Source organism: Pagrus pagrus (genome assembly GCF_965226575.1).
Source record: "Pagrus pagrus genome assembly, chromosome: 20".
Lineage (NCBI taxonomy): Eukaryota > Metazoa > Chordata > Actinopteri > Spariformes > Sparidae > Pagrus > Pagrus pagrus.
Genome location: NC_140207.1, coordinates 8,582,140 through 8,597,915, shown reverse-complemented (window position 1 = coordinate 8,597,915; position 15,776 = coordinate 8,582,140). Strand labels below are relative to the sequence as shown.

General features: G+C 40.8%; 1 protein-coding gene and 1 long non-coding RNA gene across 3 annotated transcripts in view; one reads left to right on the top strand and one right to left on the bottom strand.

The window, feature by feature from the left end:
• LOC311249604 overlaps positions 1-15,776 on the top strand; it is a 266,354-nt gene that overhangs the window by 153,748 nt on the left and 96,830 nt on the right. The window lies entirely within an intron of this gene.
• The window catches only part of plod2 (procollagen-lysine, 2-oxoglutarate 5-dioxygenase 2), a 37,964-nt gene that overhangs the window by 3,072 nt on the left and 19,116 nt on the right, over positions 1-15,776 (bottom strand). Inside the window, exons 5-17 of one of the 2 annotated variants that reach the window (XM_084340780.1) lie at positions 12,714-12,826; positions 12,553-12,616; positions 12,172-12,269; positions 10,945-11,046; positions 8,277-8,402; positions 8,068-8,189; positions 6,799-6,903; positions 5,716-5,841; positions 4,304-4,445; positions 2,972-3,034; positions 1,587-1,700; positions 1,212-1,277; positions 939-1,043 (exon numbers count right to left, since the gene is read on the bottom strand). In XM_084340780.1, the coding sequence (XP_084196906.1) occupies positions 939-1,043; positions 1,212-1,277; positions 1,587-1,700; positions 2,972-3,034; positions 4,304-4,445; positions 5,716-5,841; positions 6,799-6,903; positions 8,068-8,189; positions 8,277-8,402; positions 10,945-11,046; positions 12,172-12,269; positions 12,553-12,616; positions 12,714-12,826 (1,346 nt within the window). The remainder of the gene's footprint in view (positions 1-938; positions 1,044-1,211; positions 1,278-1,586; positions 1,701-2,971; positions 3,035-4,303; positions 4,446-5,715; positions 5,842-6,798; positions 6,904-8,067; positions 8,190-8,276; positions 8,403-10,944; positions 11,047-12,171; positions 12,270-12,552; positions 12,617-12,713; positions 12,827-15,776) is intronic. The other variant, XM_084340781.1, reaches the window with a different exon arrangement.

The following is a 15,776-nucleotide window of genomic DNA, read 5'->3' as shown; positions in this document are numbered from 1 at the left end:
CGCTAACATTTGACCCCCCACAGAAGGGTGTGAAAGGTACTTGAAAGTAACAGCTCATCAAAGACAACAAAGACTTGGCTGTTACAATAAAGCTTACAGGGCACCATGAGGGATTACTCCTTACACCCATGTCTTTCAGTTGGTGCATGAGTTTAATTAATTACACACACAAAACTCAAAATACACATTCAACAAACGCTCATACACAATTAGACATCGAAGGCTTTATCTTTTATGATAATTAGCCGACTCTGGCAAATTAAAAGTTGTGAAAGTTCTTGTTTTATGGATACTGAATAAATTACAGCAAATGGCTTCTTCGGAAGGTTAGAAAATGAGCCCTCATGTCTCCAACTGTGCTGACTGTGTGCAACCCTTGCTGGAAATGATGCCAACCTATTGTCACAAACTTTTGGGGGTCTTATTTAGTGCTAATATAATTGGTCTATTGAGAGAGAAAAAAAGGCAACAGTAAGAGGAAGTAACCACAAGGTGATTTATCAAATGAAAATGCCAAAAACAGCAATATTTTTGCACACTTGTAGATCGACAGGTACGTAGAAGAAGACAGTGACTCGACAAAACCTTGCTATGGTTGCTTTTCTGTATCATGACTGTGTTTTTGGAGCTTTATATAAAATATTTTTTTATATATATATATATGAGGATCTTTATTGTAGGCCAATTTTCCAATAATCTTCTGCTAGGTTTTTGTTACAGAGAACGTTGCAAGTAAAAAACAGTTAGTTTGCAAATGATTGCATTCTGTTTATTTACGTTTTCATGGCTTCCCAGTGTTTTTTTTTTATAGAGATAATATTATTCTTTTCACAATCTTGCCCTTATAAAGATGTGTAAACATAAACACAGAAAAAATAATTACATGTGTGCCTGCAGTGTGTTGACTACAGCTCTGTGTTCAGTGAAACAGCACTGACCTCATGTCTGCCTCCAGACCAGGATCCATAGTGCTCCATCTCCCCAACTATTTCATCACAGGCCTTCTCTGAGAAAACCGGGAACCAGAACACATCTGGACAGGGCTGCAATACAAACACACAGTCAGACAGACTTCTGAGAACAGACTTGAGTCACACCTTCACCTTGAGCTGTAATGTAATACCCAGTGATGTTAAAAACAGATGTTGGGTTTTCGGTGCAGTATTATGTCATTCTCTTTCACTGTCTCGAACACACACTGAAACACAGACCTGCTCCATGTGGTTCTCAGTGAAAATACGAGTGTAGTTTTGGTGGATGTACTTCTCCTTCCAGTCCTGAGAAGAGAAAGAATTTCAGATTAGTGGCCATGTTTTTTGGGACTATTTGCTGACCTGCATACCTCACTGAGCTAATCCCCCACATAGCGGGTCCCAGCGTGCCAGATCCAGCAGTAAATCACAAAGCCTTATCAGTCAGGAGTCTTATCACACTGAAGTCATTATTTCAAAATCGTCTCGCACCTGCAATCCTTCCATTATGGCTAATAACCTTTACAGGTGGCTGCTGTTTATCTCAGCCATTCAGAAAAACTATCTTTTTTTCTGTGGGATAATGAAGAATAATGAGAGATCGTAATGACTTACCACAGGGTTTTCAAATATCTGCCACAAGTCATTGTTATAATGAGAAATGTTATAATTGGCTGTGGAAATGAGCCTCCCAAAGTCGTGCCGGTTTGTTATGTACATGAAGACTCCCTGCAGCAAACCAGAAAAAGTTCAGTCAGTTTCACAAAAGTTAGTGCTGAAATCTCTGTAATATCTCATAGAAACAATTCCTAACAGATCCACATCTACACAACCATAACAGATGCACATTTACAGTACATACTGCGGGTTATAATTATGACAACTGTTTATGACTCGAACACTCATTAACGGTTAGCACTGGCATAAAAACTGACAAACCGTTCCTTGTGGCAAACTACTTCGAAGCTTCATTTGCACAAAAATGAAAAAAAAAGTGTGATTCAAGTGTGTTTTAACACACTGTAATCAATTGTGTACAACTTGGATAGAGACACAGACGCCATATAAATAATCTCAGATTATTTATGGGTGGTGGGCTGCAGGATGTTGGTGGGTTGGGAACAGGACAGGGTGGGGCAGTGAGGTGAGAAGGCTGGGAGAACAGGAACAGAAGGGGCAGCTTGGGATAAAGCAAATCCAGGAATGATATTCCCTCTACAGTGAAGCATGGGGAGGGTGTGTGTAGGGGTGGATTTGGACTCACTATCAGACTAGGCTTTGTGGAGGACAAGAGATGATGAATTACGGGTGGTTTGGCAATTTCCTGGTGTAGGTTTCCAAATTGCAAATGTACAAAATCGTCTTGTGAAAGCTGTGATTTAGACCAGGTGGTTTACATGAGAGAGAAATATTGCTGGAGCCTAGTCTGAGATCAGTCAGTATGTTTAGAAGGAGCAGCTGGGTTACGTGTGTGTTCTGTAGGGTTTCAGCTGTTTGGGGTAAAGCATCAGGACAGGGGACTTGCATGTGAACTGACTCTCAAATCGTCTTTCTCCTCCTTGATCTCCTCTTGGAAGGCAGGCACAGGACAGAAAACAGGTTTTTCTCTCTCTAGCTTAGACAAAAAAATCTGATTCTGAACCTAAACTCAAGCAAAATGGTCAACATCAATTTCCAAAGTGCTGCCAGACATCCTGATGTCTTACATGAGGATATAGGCAGCAACATAAACAGCAACTCAATATTAAAATAGTGTTGATAATACTACATTCCAACATAGAAACATGCTGTTTCAGTGTTTTTACTTTTTTACTATTACTAAATACCTACACATTTACAGAACTTAACTCAGCAATGCAAATAAATCCTCAGTCGAATCAGGTTCAAGTCTTTTGCATGTGATTAAGACTCTGCTGAGCAAACGCTTGAAATGGCTCTTGAGTGCTAACCGATTGGAAATGGATGTTTCAGAAAGCAGAATAATCAAAACAAATGGAAACCTTTGGGGGCCTGAGCATATGGAATGATTCCGGAGAAGGGGAGTCTTTTTCTCTCTGACTGGTCTAAAATAAAGGAGAAGCATCATGTAAATAGAATAACATGTATTATTGTTTCAGAATCAGAGACAGGGTGACAGGTGAAATATTTATATATATGTCACAAACATAGCAAATCAGGAGGAGAGGAAATGCGCCTGCATGAAAAAGGAGCAAGGTTCCCTCTGAAGCTGATGTTTTTTGTGGGTTAATGGCATGCCGGGGAAAAGGCAAAGAAATCCAAAAGTAGGCCAGGTTTGGATCAAGCATGCTTGTTTAGTTCAGAGCACAGGTGACATGTGGGTGAAATAAAACAAAATTGGTTTACGAGTGGAAAGAGAAACACATAGCAAACAAAACAACTTTTGTCAGCTAGCCAGGCACTGCAACTGGTTGCACTAACTATGGTCATACGTCAACGAGAAAAGGAGCAAGTGAAGGATGATGGGATATAAGTGGAGCAGAAATCCTTAAAGCACCATAGAGCAACCACAAACAGAGGAGGCTCATGCCTTGATGACAGACAAAGACATTTCAAACTGCTTATACTTGCCAGTCTTTGGTTTCCGTTGAGCTGTTGACTTATGTCAGGGTTAAAACGACTGTATTTTTAAACTAGTACTACTGGACCTTTACAGAGTTTTGTGGTATGCATATCCCTCGGCGTTGTTATGGCCTAACGCAGACATGTTTTCATAGATGCTTTGCAGAATAGACTAGAGATGTGCCAATCAACTTTTTTCCAATTCCAATCTGAATTCCGATACCTGAATTTGGATTTATGCCAATACTGATGCCTTTATGTGTTTCAGGACTAAAATATTTCTAACCTAAGAACATGTTGAGTTAGCCAACTGTTACTAACTTACTTAGTTGCAAACTTTCATTGCCTTGCATTGCAATGCGTTGCCTTGCCTTGCATTATGTAAAGTTACAATGGATTTCTGGGCAGAATTCAAGGTGGATAGAATTCTGGGTGACAATAAATCACCAATTACTATTGGATATCTTTGTAGTAATGTTTAAGTACTGAATAATTAATACATTGGTGCTACAACAATTTGACTATGGGCTTAAAATTACATACTGTATACACATTTTAGACTACATTCAATAAGATTCAGAAAAACATCAGACTACAGATTCTGGATCGCAGAGTGAATTTTGTTAATATTGGCAACTGAAAGACATTGGAATTGGATCGGTCCAAACTAAATTGCAGACTGTAAGAATATCTTCGCACTAGGTCACACACTGAGATAGGAATCCCAACAGATGGAGGTTAAGTGTTCTTACCATTTCTCTGGCATTTCTACAGAAAGCCATGTCTGGGTCTAGTTTCTCCAGAACAAAGTAGTTCCTCTCTTTCAGCTCATTCCTCAAGACACTGCCCTTGACAAGGTATACATGTGCCATGTAAGGAATGTTCCACACTCCCCTAGAAACAACAAGACACGAACAAGAGAAAAGAGGAGCATATGACTACAGATGTGTTGTAGCAGTTGTTTGAGAATGTAATGGTGAAGTACATGCAGTCTTTGACGAAGATTTTGGTGCATATATTTTTCAGGGATTTAACATGTGCGGACCACGCCCCCAGTTTTCAATAAAAAACATGCATTTTCAGATAATTTTGGATCATTATTATTACCAAATCAATGAATGTTGTAAAAGCTAAAGAAGATAATAAATAAACAACTCCCAAAGGAGAGGAAGTCTAATGGGGACCAAGTACAACCTTTAGATCTGGGAAAAGTCATTTATCAGTTTTGATGCTCTCCACTTTGTTTTTATATTCAGCTACGATGGTGCCAAAAATGGCTTGGACGCTGAAAAAAGGCAGCATGTCAAATGTGATAAAGTACGTTATAGCCTGGGCCAAGGAGTTCATGTTTTCACCCTTGTCTGTTTGTTTGATTGTTGGTTGCTTTGTCAACAGGATTACATTAAAACTAATTAACTGATTTCCACAAAACTTGGATGGAGGATGGGTCTTAGTCCCAAATAGACCTAATAAACTTTTGATGTGGATCTGGATAAAAAGACAGAATACATTTTTTTTCTTTTTCTTCATTTTCTTGAACATTGAAAAACGGTATGTTTTTCGCCTTTTTGTAGTTCATTCAAACTTTGTCTATTTAGTTAAAACTAACAGACAATTTTTGCATTTCTTTCTCAAAGCTTTGTTTTCCCTCCCAGTTTGTTATGGCCAATTCCACTTGCACTGCTGTATTTGTATTGGAGGTCTATGCTATCTCCAGATCCCAACCCTCTGCCCACACACCATGACCTATCAATAGGTTCCTAGTAGCGCACCAGGGACTGGGGTGGTTGAATGTTTACTTCTTTGTGCCATCTGGTCGCCATCTTTACTTATTTTTAAATGTATAAATAGTGTACCCCTCAGGGAGAGGAAGTGAATTTGACCACAGCTGTGCTCACGCCTCAGGCTTTGATGCTCAGCACTAATCACTGCTCAGGTTGATTATGGCTTTAATGACTGTTCATGTATGTATTCTAGGATGTTTGTTATAATAAAGCCATTTTATGTGTCTTGCTGTTTATGGCCAAACAAGGATGAAAACTATTCTAGAACAGTAAAAGATTTATGTTGGTTGTGGACACGCTGAGGGATCCAACACAGGCATGCGAACCATAAAAATGCAAAGCCGTTGTTGTGTGCATCCTTGGTGCACTTTGTGACTTACACACGTTTTCTTTGCACGATGTCGACATAATCTTCAGAGCGAGCATAATAACCATCCAGGCTCAAGGCTCCCCAGAAGTTGGACCACAGCTTGCTATGACGAGTGACAAGGGGTCCAATTATTTTTCTGTAAGGAAGCAAGAGGCAGAATGGAGAGATGGTAATTCCGTCAGAGCAGATAAAACTCAGCGACATCTCACAGACAGCCAGCCATCTAATGTACTCGGCCTTTAAGTGGTGAAACCAGCGTGCTGCATCAAGGAGATCAACCTCTCCGTGGTGAGATATGATCACTGCCAAGTCACTAACAGATCGTGGAAGTGCATAAAGCGAACCAGACACATAACACACACTGGACTGGATTCAGTCAAGTATAACATCTTGCTGCAGCAGTCTGTTTTTTTAAACCCTGCATCTGGTCTGTTTCTTGGAATTTGCATGAATTACAGTAACACAGGATTTTTCCACTGCTGGTCTTTTAGTCTTACAAACCCAAACCAAAATGAGAGGGATTTTTTTTTCTGTTATATGAAATAAACTAAACAGACTTGGAATAATTGAACCCAGAATCACAGTGTTGGTTGATATGGATGCACTACAGTACTGTATACCAATGCTGAAGTTTCTTGGTTAAGATAAATTGACATTTTCCTCCCACATCTTCAATGCCAGCAGAGAGTTCTCATGCAGTCTTTAAATATCCTCGAAAGAGCTTTTGCTTTGCATGCCTCCAACAGGTCACAATGCCATGCCACTGGCACAATGACATGTAGTTTATAAGACGGTTTCTTCTCATTCATGAGCTGCAGAAGGGAGAAGGGTTTGCATGTTTGTTTTTTAGTATAATGCAAAGTGGCATTTCGGGGTTAGTGCAACAGACTCTTTCAGTGTTTCCATGTGGCCGGGCAAAAACAGGAAGCCAAAACGGCTTATTTTTAACTTTCATTCACTCGGCTGTAATGTTCTTGTGGTTTTGCCACTTGAGGGATAAATTCAATGGTTGAACGATCACAACAGCTACCAGCCAGGGAGGCATGTCGAATGGGTTCCAGCGTGGCTTCTTTTTCAGTAACTATATGATTACCTGTTCTGCTCAATGAGGAGCTTCAGTGTCTGTCTGTTGGTGAGCATCACATCTGAGTCCATGCTGAAGTAGTAGCCGCATGTGGCATCCTTACGGCAGAGATCCCTGATGACATAAAGACACAGGCAGAGAAAGTAGTGCTTATTCAATCTGAACCTGATTACAGTCACTGAAATACTTGGTAGTAATCACAGAGAGTCAGACTTTCACTGACTCTCTTTAAGCTTCCAGTGGATAATGTGATTTTTTTGGAAGATTAGAGACTACTAATAAACCATAGACTTCTTCATTATAGGGCTGTCTTGACCAGTGCTTTTAGGCATGCTGGGCATTTGATAGGATCCCTGTGAAGAGGCCGCGCAGATTGAATTATCACACTGAACAGGCTATCACTTATTTAAAGGATCGGAGGAATCTGGGAGAAATACTGCACCAGTTTAATTCCCATGTAGTATTTCACAAGCACAATTCCATATTCTCTCGCCAAGAAGGGAAGTATTATCAGACATCTGGACAGATAACTGCTGAGCTGGTACACTACATGCTGTACATATCCATAAAGCATAAATGTTCTATTGTTTGGTATGAACACCTAGAGGCCAAGAAGGACCGTTATAACAACCTGGGAAACACTGCATTTACATTGTTTGTTTTTGAAAAACAATCTCGGTCAGATCAGCCTGACAATGCATATCTAATGGCCAGTCAGGTACACTGGGCATGCGTGTTCCATTGTTAACAGGAAGTAGATTGTATCCCCGGTCGGCTGCTTAGCTACAGATAATACTGTGAACGAGGCAGGAAAATGTGACTGCTCTTCACAGAATCTTCTTTGTCAGCAAAACATCTTTTCCGTCATTGTACTATTACTATCCAATTGTGTCTTTCTAAATATCCATTCCGTCAGTCCACAAACTCAGATACTCCAATATGATAACACATACTCAGAGTTTGTATTCGTTCATGATGCTACACACATTGATAAACTTGTGTGTCTGCGTCATCGTGTCCAAAAAATCTCCATTTCTGCCTGTCCAGATGTAATTACAAAGGAGTTTTCCAAAAGCTCCTTTTTTAGCGATCTTAAAATGCCGATTTCTAAAATTTTTAAGAAATCCCTGCGTATGCTTGGACAGGGCCTTGGAGGTTTAAAAGTTTCCTTTAGGCAATGACTATCCGGGGCCAAACACACCATGTGGTTTCATCAGTTTTCTCCTTCAAACCACAGAGTTTGCAGAGATGATAGATTTCAGGAAATGGTCCACATACATGCCCATGTTTCTGGCCTCTCCTTGGCTCAAATTTTCTTCTGGTCCCACAACTTTGAAACTGCCGAAGACATTCCGGTTCTCTTCCCAGAACTTCTGGATGTGCTTCTCGTGGTAAACCTCCTGAGCAGGGAACCAATATTAATAGATTAGAAGCCACGTATTAGGAGCCATGCATGTTGGAGATCTACTGCAGCTGCACACACTCACATTGTTGTGGATAAAAAGGTTGAGTTTATCCTTGGGGTAATCAAGGGTCAGCAGCCGCTGGAAGAATTCCGGAAGAAATGGAGTTGGCTGCTCAATGAATACTCCAACCAGCACATTTGGATACTCCTGTTTAGATTTGAGGGGAGACAAATTAGTTATATTTCAAACAAAACGGCTTCGTTGTGGAACACTATTTAACATTAATCACATTGCTTGACAGCGCTCGTCAGACATAAGCAAAGTTGCTACAAACACTTCCACATCGCTTACTGAACTTAATCATAGCAATGCAATCCCTGTTATTTTCTCTGCTGTGTTCTGTCGCATTGTTAAAAAATATAATATCACCTGTGTAAAGAATGACTGATCATCTCTTGGTTCTATAGACCGGTTAATGTAAGTGATCTACGGTCCTAAACAGGTACAGGTATTCTAACTCCTGACCTGAGATTGCCACGTTTAACTCTTTTCAGAAGAAAGCCCATGTACAAAATTGTTGCTCAGACAGTCTGGGCAAACACGACATGAAGAGAAAAAGAGCAAGAGACACAGAGAAGAGAGGAGGAAACATTTTCCCATGACACTCCAACTCCAGCCCACACAGCTCTGTCTGGAATCCTGATCCTCTTGACCAGTTCACAGCAAAGGTCTGGGCCGGGGATGAAAAGGGATCGGCGCAGAACCGTCTAATTTGCAAGATCCGCAATGACTGTGTTTCAGGCACAAGAAGGGGAACTCATGCATTTTGCCAAATTGAGCTTAAATTGTTATGGACATACATTGGACAGGGAGTCAAAGGAATACAGTGGCAAAATGGGCTGTAAAGTATAAAGAATTTATTAAAGCAGAAAGAAGCAACACTTTTGATTTAAATACAAGCGACAAAACTAGCAGCGGAGGCGGTCTGGCTCGCTCAGTAAAAGGCTTTGGTAGTGCAACACTCACAGTGTCTTTGCAAAGCCATAGCTCATTCCCAAAGTACACAAAGAGCCAAGCTAGTCTGCCAGTGACCTGGGTTTACCACAATATGACCAGTGTTTCCACATGACCTGATCTTCCAGAAGTCTCTGTCCCAAACACACAGAGTGGCACAGTGGAATGACATCTTTACTAACTTGCCTATTATTGAGAGGCAGTGTTTTTCTGCATTCATGGTGGAAGGTCACTGAGAGCAACTTTTACAAAGATGCCTTTCATGTAGCTGGGGTTTGTACTGAATCAGCGCCAGTTAAAGCAGTGGAGCACATTTACTTACGGAGCCTGCAGGATTACGGTAAATCTTAGGAAATTCATGTGTCAGTATTACATTTTATGATAGACATTGTGCTGTTTGTGTAGTGTGAAGACCCTGATGTTAATTACACATTTTGTTGCACTTTTGAACAGGTTTGAACCAAACTAATTTGAAATGTGTAAGATATGGCAAAAATTTGAGGGTAGCTCTAAAAACATAGTCAGCTTATCACCAGAGTAACGGGTAACTGTTGCTCTTCGCCAGCTAACCATAGCTGTAGCTAGCTACAGTTAGCTAATTAACTCATGGCTCTCTTAGCCATGGAGCCACAGGAGTCACCACAGGTGACGAGGCTCAGCTTAACTGGATTTGGCAGCCTGAGATTGAACACAGTCTCCGAGAGCCAACGAGGTCAGTTTGAAGACAGGGGCTAGTATGGAGGTGATTTACAGCGGATCAGGACTATGAATTTGGGGATGATAAGACATGGCAGGAGAGGCGTGCCATGGAAGAGGAGCTAGAGAGAGTTGGACATCAGCAGAGTTTTTTTTTAAAAATGTATTATATGAAAAGCTAGCATACATCTTTAAGCTGAAACTACAGAGGCTATTTTGCTATCACCTCTTGCTGGTTAGCATGCTAACTTCAGTAGATATCTCCGCAACACAGTACATAGACCTCCTTGACATAACGTCAGCACTGTTGTTTCTTTACACCCTGTTGACAATATTTGTTCAGTTTTTGAATGTTTAAAATTAAAACTGCTCCTTTTAAAGCAAGGTTATAGAATTAATTAACTGGGATCTTGTCCGTACACCAGATCTTCACCACTATGCCCGAGAGAGAGAGAGGTAAAGTTAAGGTTGTTGACAGACGTAACCACACAGCCAGAGACATTTCCAAGTGCCTGTCATTCCTGCTGCCTATACATCGCCAGCCTTGGCTGAACAAATTTTCAGCATAACCGCCATAGCTTACTATTGTGGATAAAACCCATACTGAGAAGCCCACTAAAAGGCAAGCCGGTTGACAGTGACACCCCTTTAAATGAGCCCTTCTGAAAACCCCAGAAGCCATATCCTGCACCACAGCAGTGCACTGCTTCCTTTTCCCCCGAGTAGTTTCCCTGGCACTTGTGCTCTTTTAAAAGGGTCCAAAAGGACCAACGGGCACATAGCCTATTATTTCTGGAAAGGGAATGTGTGCAGCACCACAAGTCTTGCTTATCTGTTGAAATAGGGCAAACTTGGGCTCCGCTCCTGCTGTCTAGACAAAAACTGATGGATGGTTCATGCTCGAAGACCAGCCGATGTTTCATCCTTTCCATTGTCCACAGGGAGGTGGCTTCATACAGAATTTCCACAGCTGCACTTTAAGGAATGGACTAAATCGGACAGCAAATAGAAGAAAAACGTCTTAATTTAAAACACTTACTTTTAACTGAGACAAGTCCACAATGTCGTCATCACAGTGGCTACAGCCATTTTCATAGTTCCAGGCATTGGGGACATAGTTGGTCAAGTAGTTCAAGTACATCTGTAAAGGAAAGAGTTCAGAGCAGGTGGTTAAAGTAAATCAGCATTAGCAAAATATCCAAACCTTTTGTGCGATTCGGTGAAGTCCCCTCTCATTATAGTGATGTGTTTGGAATATCCTATCTGGTGGTATGACAGTGGGAATTGGTCCAATGATTTATTGTAAGGAGAATTTGGGATAAGACAAGATAGAATCACCAGGCTGAATCACTTGTCAGACTTAAGACCACAGAGCTTTAATTGTCTCCTCTCGAGAAAGTTAAACTGACAGTAATGATGCCTTTTGCAAGTTCTCTTAAAAAAAATGTCAATGGCCATGTTGCAATCACAATTATGTCCGCTCTGTATTTAGTGTGTATGAAAAGTTCCAATTTATGGGGAAAACAACAGTTTCAGTGTGCTACTGTTCATAAGCCTCTTATTGCAGACATTACCATTGTGATGTTTTTGTACACATTGAACTTGATGGCTGGAAAGTAAAAATAAGCTAATAGTCAGAGCTTGGCAGAAAACCACTGCTGTGGCAAGACTTCTGTGATCTACCATTAAGAGCTTCACCTCCAGATGTTGAGGCCTCTGGGAGGAATGACTCAACATTTAGGTGGATTTGGTTCATTACCAAGGCAGACCAGAGACAGGCAGCCGGTGGTGGGGCAAGAATTGTAAAGCAGTGGAGGAAGGAAAAAGAAATTCCACAAAAAGATGATGGTATCGTACGGACATCCTGCTTTTCAGCTGGCGGAGCTGTAATACTGTAATTAACAGAGTGGTGCTGAAAAAGAAAATAGGGCACACGTGGAGACAAGAATTATAGTCTTGTTTTGGCAACACTTCTCCTGTCCATGGAACAATGAGCTGGCTTTTATGGGTTATTGACAAGTATCACAGGAGAAGTATTTATATTTCCTGAACATGTGGGGAATTTATGCACTTAAATCTTGTAATCCATGCTACGTTTATATGATCTGACAAGTGCTGACCAAAAGAAACTCATCTGCAAATGGGAAAGAAGAGTTTCATAATTCAGCTTGAAGTTAATGTCTTAGGTGAGAATGATTAACTTAAAAGTATGCATGTGTGTACACTGTTGTGTTGGGTGCGTCTGAGGGCTTCATTTCTCACTCACTTTGGTGTTTCCGTTGCCATGGACAACCACTGGCAGAGAGTCGTACACTGTGTTTCTAACTCTTACGCGGTCCGTTCCAAACTTGAGAAGCACTTCATCTGCCAGAAACAGGAACAAGAGATCTTTCAGGCCAGGTAATGAAAATTGACTTACCACATGGTCAAGAGCTGTAAAGGTTTATAACGTGCAGTGTGATTGCCAAGCCAACAAGTGCGATCTTGTGTTGGGGTGAAACAGTACAGGGGTTTAAGCTGGTGCAGCAAGATATTCAATGCCCTTTTTTTACAAGTTCCAGAATAAAAGTGGGGTTTGAAATATATAATATTAGCATATATTTTAAAAATAATATACATATTAGCAGGAAATTGATTCATTTCTCACCAACGGCCCCATTCAGGTTCTGGAAAATCTGGCACTTGTGGTCCAAAGTCATGTTGAGAGTTTCCTGAAAGACACGAAAACACAGAGTATCTTAGCCATCTAAAATATGTTTTCTGGGATACGTTTTCATTTAAATGTTGGCGTTCACACAGGATACTCACTCGCTGTAAAGGATCCAAGTATATTTTGGTGTAGAAGAGCTGGTCATCATCATTGTCGTGGAGGTTCCATTGTGAAACAACTCTGTTTATGTATGGGGCGTAGCCGATTATACCTATAAGTAAACATATATGCAGCTGTAAAGTATAGGTTTGAGAGCTGTTTACAAGGTCATATATACATCTGGCAGACTGTTGGTGACAATTATACTGTATCTGCTGCCTTCTCGGCCCGTAGACTTAACTCTAGCAAGCTTGAATGCCTTACACAAAGTGTGATTTTTGGCAATAATCCTAAGCACACAAGAAATGGGCAGGGAGTTTTCCTTCCCACAGTCTTGAGATAGAAAGCAATTCAATAATGGGCAGCGAAAAGCTCTAGTCTATATGTTATTGCTGCCTCACAACTCACTGAGCTTCTGGAACAGTGCGTGCTAGTATTTCACACACTCTCTAAATGTACATTCTCAGGGTAAATCTCTTCTCCAGTTTTCCCCTGTCTCCTCTTCTTTCTTCTCATGCTCAAGGACACTGACCACAGGAACAGATTGCAGGGTTTGGCTGTGTTTCTGGTCTGCATCGTTTTGCATCCCATCATTTAAAAAAAGCCCTAGACATTGTAAACAAGTCGATGGATAGACATGACATAATCGTAATTGCTAGAGCATAGGTTCAAAAGAAATCATGGCATTTTACGCAAATAGGTAGCTTAACCTCAAAATGAGGGCTTTAAAATCAACAGAACCCAGAAAGTGCTGTGAAATGCATGCATTTTTGACCCGATGCACTGGGAAAAATGTTCTATTTTGCACTGCTCTTCTGGAAGTATGTGATATTCTGATTGCATAGTTGCAAGAAAAATGAACACAAACTTGGAACAACAGAACTTATTGATTGGAAATGTAAGAAAACTGTTTCATTTACAGTTTGAAGGTCCCTGAGGCCTGTACTATGAAGCAGGATTTGTGCTTAGCGAGGTCCTTAAGGGTTAACCTTTGAGGGGTACGACGGCAGTGCACTTTTTACGGGGGTAAATCGCCATGGTAACTTGGCTGCACACCTTACCTGCTCCGGAGCAGGTTATGTCCGGGATAACAGATCAACACATGAAAGCGCCTTTTAAACCAATCAATTCTCTGGATAATGGCATAATCATTCATAGAGGGTTAGGGTTCTCATCTTTTTCCTGTTGGCTGCCAGCAATGTCAAAGCCATTTTATTGTGCTTTCCTATGTTGATACTCTCTGACAACAGAGACAGTCTGACACTGAAGCCCTGAAGATATGAAAGGACCGCTTTGAATTGTGCTTTTATATTTACTTTTTTGTTTGCTCCCAAGTCCGTTTGATACCGCGGGGGTTGCAGCAGAAACAGGTATGCTAAAACTGTCATATATATGCCATAAAAATACATCAAGCAACTTTTAATGGAATACATAAATGTAATTATAGTCGGATCTACTCATGTCCTAATGATGGGGCAGTGATTATAAGCCAATTAATTTACATATCCACACAGCCAGCTGTCCTTCCTGCATTTGGTTGGTGTAACTGTGTTGCTTTTAGCCTGGATTATGTGTTTTAAAGGTGCAGTATGTAAGAATTGACATTGAATTCTTACTCAAAACAAATAGGGGGCAACACATCACCAGAATAAATGCTGATGGCTGCTAACTGTCGCCACCGTTAGCTAGTTAGCCCAGTCAGTCATGCAGCTAGCAGTCCAGACTGAGAGCTCGGAGCACCAGGGGAGTGTTGGTGTTTAGACACAGGAGCTTTGGACCACGACTGGCCGGTTCTTCATTATTAGTTTTGTTGATGAGAAGATACAACATGTGTACATAGACAGACACAGAGCCACACACAAACACAACCCTACTGTATCTCGATTCCATCCTCTTAACACTGTACTCTCTGTGACAACGTAGTGTGTGTCCAGATGCTATAAAACCTTCTCCAATGGTCATTTTGGGCGTCAGCCGTTGAAACACAAACAAAACCTGCAATTTTACACAAACTGTGGCACATTCTGGGGGCCAAGACAAATCCACATGTCATGTCAATGACAATGAATGCTAAAAACAGTCTGTGATCAGTCTGAGGCAGCTAGACTCCAATATGGGAGGTCAGACCAGGCTGATGACCACAAGGAAAGTAGTAATTCTATGTCCAGACTGGACACTGACAAATGGCAGGATGCAGCTGGCCCTGCCATGTGGTTTTTATGCATGAGAACGTACTGTTTTGTTAAAAAGAAATGCCTCCAGATATTCAGTAATTTTCCCCTCATTGAGCATCCCTTGTGTACTGGATGTCACATTATGCCTCGAACATCTTAATTTTAAAACATTTAAACTTGCTGCATGATCACTGGAAAGATTGAAAATTGGACAAAGTCTGCAGTTAACATTCACATGAATGGGCTTTTGTCACCTCCTGTCCACTTGGACAGGAAATACCTCAAGGAGCCAGATTACAGGAAAAATATACTTCCATTTTACAGAAAGAGATACTAATAAAAGTCCTGCGTTTTTTTTAACTTAAAACTAACACCAGTCTGTTGTCATTCCTTGAAGTCATCCCACCACTCTTTAAAGCAATAACACTGAGCACTGCTGCTCAGCCCCCTGAATTCCAACTAGGTCTGCAAGTCTTCAGAGTTTGACCGATGACAGTGGAATGTAAACTACAGCCGACCGATATATCCGTCTGCAGATATTATCAGCTGATGGCGACGTATATGTTGTCCGATATGTGCCGATATGAAGACTTTTTATAGAGAGATTATAACGCAGATAAAGACACTTGGGATAATTAATAATTATTACATGTCCAGTGACCTTCACCGTTTAGTGCTCTAATGTCGTTTTAAACTATAAAGTTTACTGTTGAACTGTGAACTATCCTGCCTCCATTAAAAATAAGTGTTTTATAATCACATTTGAGGGGTGCGTTGCGAAATATGTGCGTATATATTTCAAAGTTTTTTCTTCTGCATATTGGTATTGACATCGGCCCTAAAAATCAAGTATCGGTCAAGCTCTGATGTAAACCATTGTGCACCCAA